The sequence below is a fragment of the Solenopsis invicta genome, chromosome 7 (assembly GCF_016802725.1).
Source record: "Solenopsis invicta isolate M01_SB chromosome 7, UNIL_Sinv_3.0, whole genome shotgun sequence".
NCBI lineage: Eukaryota > Metazoa > Arthropoda > Insecta > Hymenoptera > Formicidae > Solenopsis > Solenopsis invicta.
The window spans coordinates 14,592,273-14,606,449 of NC_052670.1; the positions used below are offsets into that span (position 1 = coordinate 14,592,273).

The 14,177-nt window shown below is 34.4% G+C and overlaps 1 protein-coding gene across 1 annotated transcript; it reads left to right on the forward strand.

The window, feature by feature from the left end:
* Window positions 1–356: 356 nt before the first annotated feature.
* LOC105199792 (synaptojanin-1) lies at window positions 357–14,170 on the forward strand. The gene is given in 8 exon segments (XM_026137862.2): window positions 357–707; window positions 3,639–3,996; window positions 4,511–4,675; window positions 4,916–5,970; window positions 6,105–6,382; window positions 6,384–6,692; window positions 7,336–7,510; window positions 7,614–14,170. Coding segments are annotated over 8 exon segments (3,489 nt in total). The 5' UTR covers window positions 357–580; the 3' UTR covers window positions 8,636–14,170.
* The last annotated feature ends 7 nt before the right edge of the window (window positions 14,171–14,177 follow it).

Sequence of the window (14,177 nt, forward strand, 5' to 3'; positions counted from 1 at the left end):
GCAGCGCAATGATGCCGATACTTGGTAACTTGTCCACATTAGAGTCCTATATAAAGAGAGAAGCAACATTGATGTCCGAAGCTCTGATTGGTAATCTGATTGATACTTGATTGGCTAAGCGAGCAGCCATATTGTGACCACAGCTGTTTGTAGAATGATACGAATGGTATTTGATGACGTTAATGACGTTAAAGCGGTCCCAAAATGGCGGTGGAGGACTCAATTGGATACTGAAGGTTGTGGTGGGGGTTCGATGTCGCTTCTCTCTTTATATAGGACTCTAGTCCACATAAGCTGCGTTCCGCAAACTGCATCATGTGCTAACTCGAACTTCTCTCCTCTAGCGGATCTTCGTTAGTGTATCGTCGATGACAACGACAGTTGACAGCGGTGCACAGCGGTGGGCAGCGGTGGTTGGTTGGTGCTGGTTGGTTTTCACTTTCAGTCACGGTGATCACGGTGAGGACGTCGTTTCGGTACCTGGTTGTCGCAACGTGAAACTGTCGCGGCTCCAAAGAACGTCTTTATTGTTGCCGTTGTCGTATCGCCGCAGCAACAGGAAAATTACAACCGCGCAACAATGGCGATGGGCAAAGGCTTTCGCGTTTACGAGAAGCTAGACTCACCCAAGCCGCATTCGGTCATACTCGAGCAGCGGGGTCGTAAGGAGACGCTGCTCTTCGAGTCGCAGGCGATCGCGGTCCTTTGTAAGTAACCAGGATTACCAGGAGCTACCATCGTCCGCTCGCCGGCCGCGCGCGGTCGACTCGCTAACTTTATCCCGTATATTCCCGCATCCTCCCACGCATTTAAAATTGAGTAAACGCGCGAGTTTCGATCGCAAGGAGAGAGACGCAAGCAGGATGTCGAGAGGGCCTTCGAACTGACGTCGTGACAGCCGCGCGTTGTCGCCGGAACGTCAGCTGGAGTTCTATGTTTGTCGTTCCACTGTATGACGTTTCAATCCTGTGATTTTCAATTGTAAACCGTTGCGCTAGCGTTGTTGTTTTACATCTCGAGGACTCTTACATTTCTGTATGATACATTGAAGAGTGTTCTGATTTCCAGTTTTTAAAGAACACAGCAATAGGTGTATACAATGATAGTATTTATAGAAGTATCTATTAACTTGATCAACACCAAGCATCTGTTACATTATACTTATGTTAAACAATGCAAATGTAATATAATATGTTGGTGAGTGTAGAATTTTAACATAGATATAACTGATGGCTAGTGTCAACTGGATATAGATATACTGTCAAGTAGAATAGACTGTTTACTTTAGTTTACATGTCAAGAAGGGGTTTGGTTTGCAATATAAAACTTAGCCAAACATCTTGCGTAGAGAAAGAGTTAGTCGATAATATTAAAATTGTGGCAGCTGGATACATTCTTAAAATAGGAATAGCTAATGCTGTTGCTGCTGGAGCTTAGTTTATTAGTTATTAAAACGTGATAGCTACAAGCAGCAAAAAGTTTCCTTGTTAGAATTAAGCATATATGACGGTATTTCGTGAACAATTTGAAAGCATAGTAAAATATTGAGGAATAGCAGCTACTTTTTTAGTTAATTGTATTGAAGTACATTTTTAATTTTAGCTAACAAGTTGTATTTCACAGTAAATGTATTTTATTTTTTAATAACCAACTTTTAGCGATGATAGAAAAATTTGAGTTAGCTACTGAAATTTGACTGATATTTCTAAAGCCATCCAGGCAAACTTGTCAAGTATATATGCTTGTGTAAGTTTATTAAAGTATATAGATGACAAAACTGCACATAAGCGCAGGTAAGCAATTGGAGCAAATATGAAAAAGCATGAAAACTGAAGTTAATATAAAAATGCAGGCTCAATTCAGACTAAGAAAGTTACAAAAAAAATAATTATATTGATGGCGTTGGGAATAAAAATAATTATATTAAAACACACTGAAGAATTGCTCTTTAATTACTCCTTTTAATAACTATAATTGCTCAATTTAATTAATAATAACAATATTGTTACGTAAAAATACTTAGTTTTTACTTACAATTAGCAAATAACTATTTATTATGTATTTATATTTATTTTTTGTGTATGTTTTGGTATGTGCGTGCGTGCGCGCGCGCGCGCGCATGTGTGTGTATTGTATATATTTTACTTTTTTTTAAATCTACTCTCACAAAATAAGTAGTTCTCGATCTTTTTTTATTGCCATTGTTGGATTTTTAATTTTAAATACTTTCTTGGTGTATGTTTCACATAATTAGTTTAAAATACATTTTTTTAAATCAATTTTTCAATTTTTATATTATTAAGAATAAGCTTATAAAATAATTTAATGAAATTTGAATAGTTTTTGTTATTGTTTTCACGTTTTGAAGCATATACATACTTGTACATACATGTAAGCACACTTGTATAAATATACTTGAAATCTATCAGAATGTCTAGATTACAAAACAGTTACAGCAAATGTAGTATGCACATTCCAGTTGAATTGTATAAGTATAGTTGATAAGTTTGCTTGAACGTGTGTGATTGGCTTAAAAGGGCATTCTTGTTTGAAGAACCATTTTAAAGGCTATTTTTATAAATTTTTTGCTCTGAACTAAAAACATTTAGAATATTAATGTTAGATATATGTTTATAAATTCTTTTAACTTTATAAAAATTTGATTTTTTTTTATTATTAATATAAACTAAATATTCATAAATACAGCATAATTAAAAAAATCCTCTTTAGGAGTACTCTGGTATATACGCTGCACTGATCGAAAACATAATTCATCAATATTATTTATTATGTTTAAGGAAAATGAATTATACCATTAAAAACTTTATATTGTCTACTGCTATACAAAAAATTAGAATACGAAATATTTATTATCTTATATTTGGAAAAAAACCTTTCAAAAATTTCTTGCATTTTTGCTGTAGATTAAAAGTGATGGGATTTATGGCTACTTATGAGTGGGACGATCAAATTGGATAAAGAATACAAGAACTAAGCACTTGTATTTTCATGTACTCCATTCTTTACTATCTCTCTACCTCTCTACACTTATGTATCATGACATAATCAATAAACCTTTTATACTTTCTACAAAAAGAGTAATCATTTTACGTAAATTATAATACATCGTTGCGTCATAACATCGACTCATAACATTGACAAGTTGATTCAACTCATAATGGTTTTGTTAATCTTAAGAGTAAAAACACTAAAATTACAACACATAACATAATATAAAGGCATATAATACAGTAGTCACAAACAAGATATTTCCACTTCTGTTTTTTCTGCTTTTTACTCGTAAATAAGCGCAGCGTAAATACCCGAGTTACTCCAGTTATATTTTCCAAAGGATTACGTCCTCTGTTCTGATCTTAATTAAAGCAACGATCCATTATTTTAATCTATACAAATGTGTATGTTGTCATAATTTTTTACTTACTATAATTTAGGAAAACTTAAAAAAAAAAATTAAAAAATTCTAATTCAATCTCAGCCCAACTTCAAATTTTTTCCCAGTTTTCTCAAACCAAACTCTTGCCCCATTATTCTTCTACGTAGTGAAGTATTGTCACATATTTCTAGAAGTATTATCGATTCGACACCAGAGGATTCTTATGGATATGTGTTACTTGCAGCTGCCGAAGAACACGAGTTCCTAAAGTCGAAATATACCAAATTGTTGGACGCATACGGATGTTTGGGTGTTTTGCAACTGAACGCGGGCGAAAACACTCTGCTGTACCTCGTCCTGGTTACCGGAGCCTTCTCTGTTGGAAAGATCGGCGAGTCGGAGGTTTTCCGAATAACGCAATCGAGTTTTGTGCCTCTATTCTATACAAGTCAAGGAACGGAAGACCGTGTGTCCGAGGTCAGAAAGGTCCTGAACTCCGGAACGTTTTACTTCTCCTGGTCCGCTGGACAGGAGTGGCTTGACATCACCTTAAGCGCTCAGAGAAGATGCAAATCGACGACTACGGATAATAGGTTTTTCTGGTCAGTAGGAAACAGTTTTGTAAGATATTCTTTTACACCATAGACTTTAAAGTTGTGTGAACTATTTGAGTACAAATTGAATTAGATCGAATCAAGTAAAATTCGATTCAGATTTAAATATTTATGATTCGAATTTGAGCTATTCGAAATTTTGAATCTAACAGTTTGAATACGGTTGATTACGGTTCATATATATTGATAATTTTATAAAATCAGATTTGTAGTGACTTTATATCATATAGCATAGAGAAATTTTTTTTGTATTATATTTTTTTGTATATATATTAAAATTCAATCTAATAATAATTATGTTGTTAATTAAAAATTATATATATCAACGATTCATTTGCAAAAAATTTTGTCGATTTGCTTCGGTTTGACGTTAAAAACCTTGATTCGCATGTAATAGGCTTTTTAGAATGTAAAATTTTCATCAATGTGAATTATGTGTCACTATTTATGGAAGATGCAAACAAAAAGAAAGTTATCTAATCTTATGGATTATTATAATCAGGAATCGGATGTTACATATTCATCTATTAAGATATGGCGTGGACACGAGTCAATGGTTATTGAAAGCAATGTGTGGCAGCATGGAGATTAGAACCGTTTACGTTGGACACAGACAAGCTCGAGCGGTGCTTATGTCTAGATTAAGTTGCGAACGTGCTGGCACTAGGTAAGATAATTTTTCTCTATCTAATGGAAAAGCACACAATAATGCGCAGTTATATTCTCGTTTGTAATATCAAGAATTATCAGTGCTTGATAAGAGATACGCAAATAACATATGACTAATTCGTATCGCGCATATGCGTTGCGATATGAAACAAAAATCTATTTTGCATAACATATGGCCTGATCAAAATACAATATATTGTTACTTCTGTTGAAAATCACGAAAATAACTTTTGTCTAGATTCAATGTTAGGGGAACCAATGATGACGGGCACGTGGCGAATTTCGTGGAGACAGAACAGGTGATCTATATAGACAACGAAGTGGCATCTTATGTTCAGACGAGGGGTTCAGTTCCTCTGTTCTGGGAGCAACCTGGTGTACAAGTCGGTTCCCACAAAGTGAAGATTTCACGCGGCTTTGAGACCTCTGCGCCCGCCTTTGACAGGCATTTAGATATGATCAAGAAACGATACGGTCAACAGGTCATCGTCAATCTCCTTGGTTCTAGTCTGATTGGCAGCAAAGAAGGAGAAGCGATGTTGAGCCAATTGTTTCAAACCCATCACAATATGTCGGAACACAAGGATGTGCCACACATCCTGTTCGATTATCACCAGGAATGTCGCGGTGGAAACATGAAGAATCTGTCAAAATTGAAAGCAAAAGTCGAAAAGTACCTTGAGTCATTCTCGCTGTTTTACGCGGTTGGTAATACCGTGATTCTCGAACAGACCGGTACCATCAGAACAAACTGCCTAGACTGTTTGGATAGAACAAATTGCGTGCAAACGTTCTTCGCGCTCGAGATGCTGGCCAAACAGATGGGTTTGTTAAAACTGATGGAGAAGCAACAGATGGTCTCAAGATTCGAGGAGGTATTTCGTCAAATGTGGATCAACAATGGTAACGAAGTCAGCAAGATATATGCGGGCACCGGTGCTATCCAAGGCAGTTCTAAGCTGATGGACGGCGCCAGATCGGCAGCTAGAACGATACAGAATAATTTACTGGACTCCAATAAGCAGGAGGCGATCGATATCCTATTGTTAGGTTCAACGTTAAATACAGAACTGGCCGACAGAGCACGTTTATTGTTACCATGCAACATGTTACACGCCGCTCCAAATCTCTTACGGGAGGTGTGCAAGCGCTATAACGAGTATACAGATACAATGAATCTCAGGGTGAGCATCGGTACTTACAATGTTAATGGAGGCAAGCATTTTCGAAGCGTAGTTTATAAAGATGTGTCCCTGGCCGACTGGTTATTTGACGGACCAGGCAAATCTTCGTGTAAGTATCCTCCATTTGAAAACACTGAATTGTTATGAAATATGTTACAAAAGAGAAGAAAATTTTATAATGACTCTGTAAATATTGTGAAAGATATTTTTTTATAATCCAATCTTTGTAACATCTTTTTTCAGCCTTGGTATCTCTACAGCAGCGTGACAATGTTCCTGTAGATATATTCGCGATAGGATTCGAGGAGATCGTTGACTTGAACGCCAGTAACATTATGGCCGCCAGCTCGGACAATGCCAAGGCTTGGGCCGAGGAGCTGCAGAAGATACTGTGCAAAGACACAGAATATGTTCTCGTGACATATCAGCAGCTGGTCGGTGTCTGTTTGTACCTGTTCATACGACCCGTGCATGCGCCGTATCTGCGAGACGTGGCAGTAGATTGTGTGAAAACGGGATTGGGAGGCGCCACAGGGAGGCGCCACCGGGAACAAAGGCGCCGCAGCGATCAGATGCGTACTGTACTCCACGTCCTTTTGCTTCGTGTGTGCGCACTTCGCCGCCGGTCAGTCCCAGGTGAACGAACGTAACGCCGACTATGCCGAGATCACAAGGAAGATAACGTTTCCCATGGGTAGAACCTTGAATACTCACGATTATGTATTTTGGTGCGGTGATTTCAACTATAGAGTCGAAATGGACAAAGACGAAATGAAAGAATTGATCAAGCAAAACGAATTTGACCAAATACTGCAATATGATCAATTAAAGGTACTGTGTCATTTCATTAATTACAAATTAATTTCTTTTTTTGGTTTACTGATGAACTATATAGGAAATTTGAACAAATTGGTTTATCATTACAATATTGAAACATTTAATTGCTAACCAGAATTGGGAAGTAACGTGCTACTTGTAATTTTATTACTGTTATTATTTCTTTTTTTTTATAATAATCATTACTTTTTTGTGTAACAATAACATCGATTTGTATTTATACCAATTTAATAGATTCGCGTATTACAATACAATTGACAACTCAAAGATTACATGCATTAAATGTAATTATATTTTATTTATTTTTGTATTTTATATTTTAAATATTTTGTGCTACATATTTTACGCTGCGTTCAGATAATCATTGCTAGTACTGAAAATCTAGAGTATATGTAATGTGAACTATAGATTTTCTACGTATTAATAATGAATATAAGAATCCATTCTTAATAACGATATTAATGCGCTTAAAAACAATGAAAATTTTAAATTATGTAATATAAATCTGAGAAAATTTTATTTGAATTTGATTTGTATCAAACAGATTGATTCAGAAATACTTGATTCACACATCTCTAACGTTCCCAATTGTGTTGCTAATAAGATATATTTTATACTTAAATCCTTTAATTTTAAGGTTCAACAACAACAAGGCAACGTTTTTAAGAACTTCCAGGAGGGACCCATTACTTTCGCTCCTACGTATAAATATGATCTGTTCTCGGATGATTACGACACCAGCGAAAAGTGTCGAACACCCGCATGGACAGATAGAATTCTGTGGAAGCGCAGAAAGCAAATACCTGATATTGGTTAGTTTTTTTTATCATATGGACATTTATATAAAATATATGCATAATGTAAATATAATTATAATTTGTATATGTGTATATCAATTTAAAATGTATATTTCAGATTCACCTACGGATTGGAATCCAGGAAAGCTGGTTTATTACGGCAGGGCGGAATTGAAGCAAAGCGATCATCGGCCAGTAATCGCAACGATCGATATAGATGTGCACTGTGTCGATCCCGAGAAGCGCGAGCGCGTGTTCAAGGAAGTGATACAAGATTTGGGTCCACCCGATGGCACGATAATAGTCAAACCGGTGGAGGATGTCGAAGATATGGACAGCGTGTTCGATAATAATCTCATGTTCGCGCTGATACAAGACCTATCTCACATTGGCGAGGCGATTCTAGTACGTTACGTTGGCGAGACGATCTGGGTGACATTTAGGGATGGCCAGTGCGCTCTAGCCGCGGCAAAGAAAGGCATGACGCAGGTATGCGGTCAGACATTAAAATTGTCCCTAAAATCGCCCGATTGGGTGGAGCAGATTGAGAAGGAGATCGAGATCTGCAGTAACACCACGGTCGCTCAGTTTACGGCGAATTCGCCATTGAGAAGCCCTATGCAACGATTGGAACAGTTAGAAATCGCCGAGCGGCTGTCCCCCAGTAGGAGCAGTCCGAACGGCATAATGCCACCTCCAAGACCGGCGCCACCGGGCCGACCTTCTCAGCCACCGAAGAGTCCCGCTCATGAGCGGAAGCAGTTACCGCGAGCGGGTGTCTTCAGCGTTATTCCCAACCAGTTTTCGCATCCGGTAACGCCTTCGGTTGCGGATCCAGTGGAGGATGATCGACAAGACGAAAGACTATCGCCAGACTCGGCCATCTACGAGGAGATACCTGATGGCTCGCCCAGCTATCCCGTACCAAATCGACCACCGCCACCGTTACCACGTATGGACGGTCCTCAGGAACCAGTAAATAGACCACCACCCAGCTCAGTACCTCCTCCATTGCCGCATAGACAAGCCCCGCCGCCTCCGCAGCATCCACCGCCGAGTCTGCCCCCGTCGAACGCTCCGCCACCCGTTCCAGCGAGAACCACTGGTGGGCCGCCAATTCCGGCTAGAAATCCTCAGTAAAACAGGGACGCAAAATAAATAAGACGCATAAATGGGACGTGTATCCTAGGCCAGACTTCCGGTATGTTTAGCATTATAATCTAGTACGTGTGATTATTTATGAGATTTAAACGACAAGACGACAGTAGTCGGCGAGTCGTCACTTCCAAACAGAGTTCCAGGTTTACGTACTGTAGTTAGGAATCCTGAATTCTTTTCTGTGATTACTCTGAAAGTGATTGGTGGTCATCACGAATCGGAAGTAATTACAAATTATTTTCGATCTCCGATCGCGAACGTAATTAATTGTAGATTTGTACTGTAGGTCGTTCTTGAATTTGTACGAACTTAGCTGACAAAATATGTTTTTTGTAACAAACTTATAGAACCGTTTGTATTTTGTATGGAGAAGAAATGTAAAGAATTTGTCAGTTATCCAGATAATTATAATTAAATATTTATAAAGTATATAATTAATCAAAATATAGAATTTAATTATAAAAATGAGCTTTGTTCTAGAAGTTCTGTTAGTCATAATCGGCGATTTTTCTAAAATTAAATTTTGTATTTCGGCTAATTATGTACTTTATAAATATGTAATTATAATTATCCGTGTGACTCACCATCTTTTTTAATTACACTTCAAAACTCTTCATATAAAATACGATTCTATACAAAAAATATTTAATTTATCTATGTTGGCTAACACATCCAGATAGCACAGTGAATTCATAAAATATTCAAGTTTTCTTCTTCTCTGAATTGTAGTTCTTTAGAAATTTATAGAACACAATAAGAATACTGTAAAAATAAGGAAAAATTATTAAAGAAGTTAATAACGTGTTGTTTTTTAATCGATTTTTAGGTTTTTTGTTGTTTTTTTTTGTTTTTAGGAAAATGAGTGAATATTTTAAAAAATTTCGTTTGGCTCTTTATTTATTACACTTTATAAATCAAATTTATTATTTTTTAAAATAAAAATATATTAATAATAATGGAGTAATGCTATGTCGAATTCACCACTGCATTGTTTGCACGATTTGTTGGTGTCCATTATTACGAATCTCTCAGTAGATTATAGTTAAAAATAATCAAACGTTATTTTAATCAATTCACTTGCGGCTATCGTCAGCGCTAGAATTATTAATTTCATTGAATAAATAAGTAAATCGTACTTGTTTAAAAAATAAATCCATTTTTCTTTTTTTTTATCAAATTTTTTCGAATATTTTTGAAAAAAACAATAAATAAAGTTATCAACATAATTTTTGCACAAAAGTTAAATGGATGCTTACTTTATAAAGCCATAAAATTGGAAAAAAATCATTTCAGTGATTTTCTTTTAATTATAGATATCAATTTCAAAAAAACATGTTTCGAAAAAAATGGATGCTAGCGATGTTCAAGGGGAAAAAGTGACCCTTTTCACAAAAATAGTGACAAAAGGGACGATAAATAAAATACATGGTAGTATCGTTTAATTAGTATTACTTTGATCGAATTCAGTACACAAACAAAATTAAAAACAATTTAAACACGTATTTATTTCTACGAGAAGAAAAATCTTTATATATGACTTATTTTTTGGTATCATATTTAGTACAAAAGAAATTTTTGCTTAAAATATCTTAAGAATACAATCTAATAGGTATTTTATGAACTAGACACGAAAGTCTAGTACACATTCTAGAATACAGTTCTTTGGTATCATATTTTATCTCAAAAAACAATAAAATTTGATGAATCATATTTTGACAAAATAAAATAATTATAATAAGTTGTTTCGTGATGAGAACTCGATTAAGCTTGTTATTATATTTTTTCAAACCATCCTTAAATAATCATTCTGGCGTTGAGTGTCTTTATTGACATTAATCATTGAATTAGCTTTTACTTCTGTTAATTGGTTACCAGAATCACTAAAACGCCTCTTTACATCAGTACCATGTACGAGATTCAAACTAGCTTTCACAATTTTTGTTACTAATGGAAATTTCGGTTTTCCCATCAAGTTTTTTTATACCAAACATTTTTTCCCAGTAATGATCTATTCGCTCGTGTTCAGCAATTGATTTTTACGATATTAGAACTAGTTTCTAGTTTCTTCAACTTACGAGGTTGAAGAAACCAAAAACGTTTAGCTGTCTCAAATTTTAAAATAGATTTTGACAATAGATTCAGCAGCTGCTTTGTAATGCTGTTAAATATTATCGAGATTTCAGCTTATGAATAGTAGAAAAAGAAGGAAAAGTGATCAAATTTGAAAAAAGGGACTAAAAGTGGAAAAAAGGACTCGCTAGCATCCCTGAAAATCGCTTTTAAAGTTTGCATTGAAGTTGCATTTAGAATTCCTGAGAGTATTCATATAAAGCTTCCTCTATACATATAAACAGATGTATACTTTATGAATTCAAAATGAATTGTGCTTAGAATAGATAGAGAATTACAAAATATCCAGAAAACATCAACTAACAGTAACATTGTACCAATATTATAATTTCTCATTCAACAGTGTAAGTGCATTATAATATATTTTGTATATAACAACCTGTTGAATGGCAAATTATAATATTAATATACTTCGATTCGAGTTATCAATTCCATCAAAAGTAAATAATGAGAAAGAGGGGTTCGCGCAACTCCCTCAGATAGAGCTTCAGCACTCCGATGACGCTGTTGATATCCGAGATGTCGGTGATATCTTTGCCATGCACGAATCGCGGAAGTTATTGATTTCCATCTGCGAGCCCGACACGCGGAAGACGCGCAGACATCGATATCTATTGTTAAGAATAAAAAGCATGTATAGAATAACCCTAGGATTGTTTAAAAAAAACCATTCTTTCAGTCGGCTAAGTTCGTATGAATCATTCTTGAGCTTATCGAATACCGTATTTTGCGTTTCCATGTTGGTGGTAATATAATCCTGTTGGACTATTCTCGCGACAACGCGAGAAATCATTGTTTTCGCTCCGAATGTTTAAAATGGCGCAAATGGCTATTGTTTCGAAGATCCAATCGATTTATAATTGTTGACGTGTGACACAGATTTAAAATGTATATTCAAAGCCCGTTGAAATTGTAAAATTGGATATATCATGAACACGTTAATGTAATAATCAGAGTTTAAACGGTGAAATACTTGCGGTAATAATATTATAGTTGTCACTGCTTATATTGTATATTAATACTTTAAGATGTAATCTCTCAATGTTAAAGTCACTTTTAAGGTTTAGAAGTCTTCACGGTATCTTAGTAGCGTAAAACTACCAAAAAAATAATACAATTGCGCTAAGACTCCGAGGAGCGAACTTAATTTTACAACCAATCGTGGGTAGCATGGCGCGACAGAAGGGAAACGGTAGACTCAAACATAACAGTATTTTCATAGATGCAAGGTAAGATATTTCTTATAATTGTCCACCTGAATTTCCCCTTTCTCGCACACGGTGCTGAAGGCGGCTAATTCAATTAATTTAAGATCATTTTATGTGTAATTATGTTTCGTTTACTCGTCTGTTTTCTAATTTTAAAGTTCCTATATTTTGCATTCCATCAAAATTCCTAAAACGTCCGTCCCAATGGGTCCAACGCCCATCTATGGCTGCGTTCCGAAATTTACAGCGAATACTGAAAATTTATAGTATATATATGTGAACTATAGATTTTTAGTACTGGCATTGTGTATCGGAACGCAACTTATATTTCTTTCCTAAATCTTTATAATTCTCATTTTCCAGAGGACACCACTATGTTTTTGTATTATGCATAATACAGATGTCCTATGATTTTGACTTTTTTGAGTTGTTAGTAGGGAGTGAACAACGAATGCGAATTAAATGAAGGACGAAATTATCATTCGTACAAAAATCGTCGTAACAAAAATATGTATGATATAAAAATCAAAATCATGTTAGTTTATGGGTATTTTCCAGCAAATTATAAATGACGATGTGGTTCTGAGTTCAATACAATGTGTTTCAACTGTAATATAATATTGCACTACATTGCTCGGCATTGTAAAAATCTAAGTACAAACGTATAAAATATCTCACAAGGAAATTTTGCGAAGTTTTAAGTTCTGATTTTAATGAAACTTTGTATATACATATATAAATTACGTAAATAAATGATTATTATGATTTATATTTAACATTTTGTATTTATTTTTTTTTTTATTTTAACTTTATTATACATAGTTTACTTCTTTGAAATTTGCAAAATGTAAGGAAGATATTCCAGCTGCAGTATGTTCTTATCAGCCTGATGTTTGCAAGTCTGTTGCTCTTAATCAGCCCGATATATGTATACCCTATATTATTTTAAATTACCTCCATTTATGTTAATATTTTTAAAAATCAATTTTTTTAATAAGATAATTTTATTGTAAAATTTTTGTATAAAACGTTTTTAATATCTTAGTTTTTGAGACTTATAATGAAAAAAAAAAAAAAAACTGAAAATCGTTTTACACATGAGGAATGATTTCATCCCTTAAAACTTTTTTAATAATGATTGATATTTTCTATCCATCTGTTTAACTTATATGTATACAAATTTTCATTAAAATCACAATTTAACATTTTGCGAGGCTTCCTTGTCAGTGTTGTCAACATTTCAAGAAATATCAACATTTAAAAAATACTTGTTATACTAATTGTATATTGTTACATCGTAGTTTTTATTATATTATCAATACAAATAACAATAAAATAAAAATCTATAAACTATTTTCAAAAACTCTATTCTGTAACTCTTAACAAAGGTGTCAATATTAATGTTATATATCATGTGTTTTAAATATTTATAATACAATATAGCAAAAAAGTTAATGTATTATAAATCAATACAATTTCTAAAAAATGCTATAGGTTTTTATATTTTCCTCTCCTAAACATTTTATCCTCCTAAAAAATTCCCTGTTGATAATAAAACACATGGATAATAATAAATAATAAAAAAATATTTATTATAAAATAATTAATATAATTTGGAAAAATATGCCTTAACTTGGTAACTCTGGTCGGTATTGTTATATTGACATGTCGCAAATATTTTGTATAAAAAACTGCGTAATGACAATATAATGATACCGACACAGTTATTAATAGTTACAGAATAGGGTTCTAAATCCAGAGTTTCAATGTACAAGTAGTATCATACATGACGCAACAAGCATTGTTTTTGCTGGAAAATATTTATTATAAATTGTACATACTCCTGTTTCCTGTTCAATCTGTCCTTAATTTTCATTACTATCAACTCATTTATATGAAGGTGGCTCTAATCATGGGAAAGTGGACGTATATATACGTGTAAATTAGTATATAAAGATGATATAGATATTGTAAAAGAAAATTGTTTCCGATGTACACTTATATGTACAATACAGGCTTCGTCCTGCACTGGCAATACGCACTTCTTCACGCTTACTTACGTAGTTGAAGCGTTTTATCAATTAGATTGAGCCTCACCTGTACAAGATGTAAAACATTGAATATGTACATATGCATTTGAATGGTCTAATAAAGAAATATAAGTCGGGAACGAAGAAAATATCAGC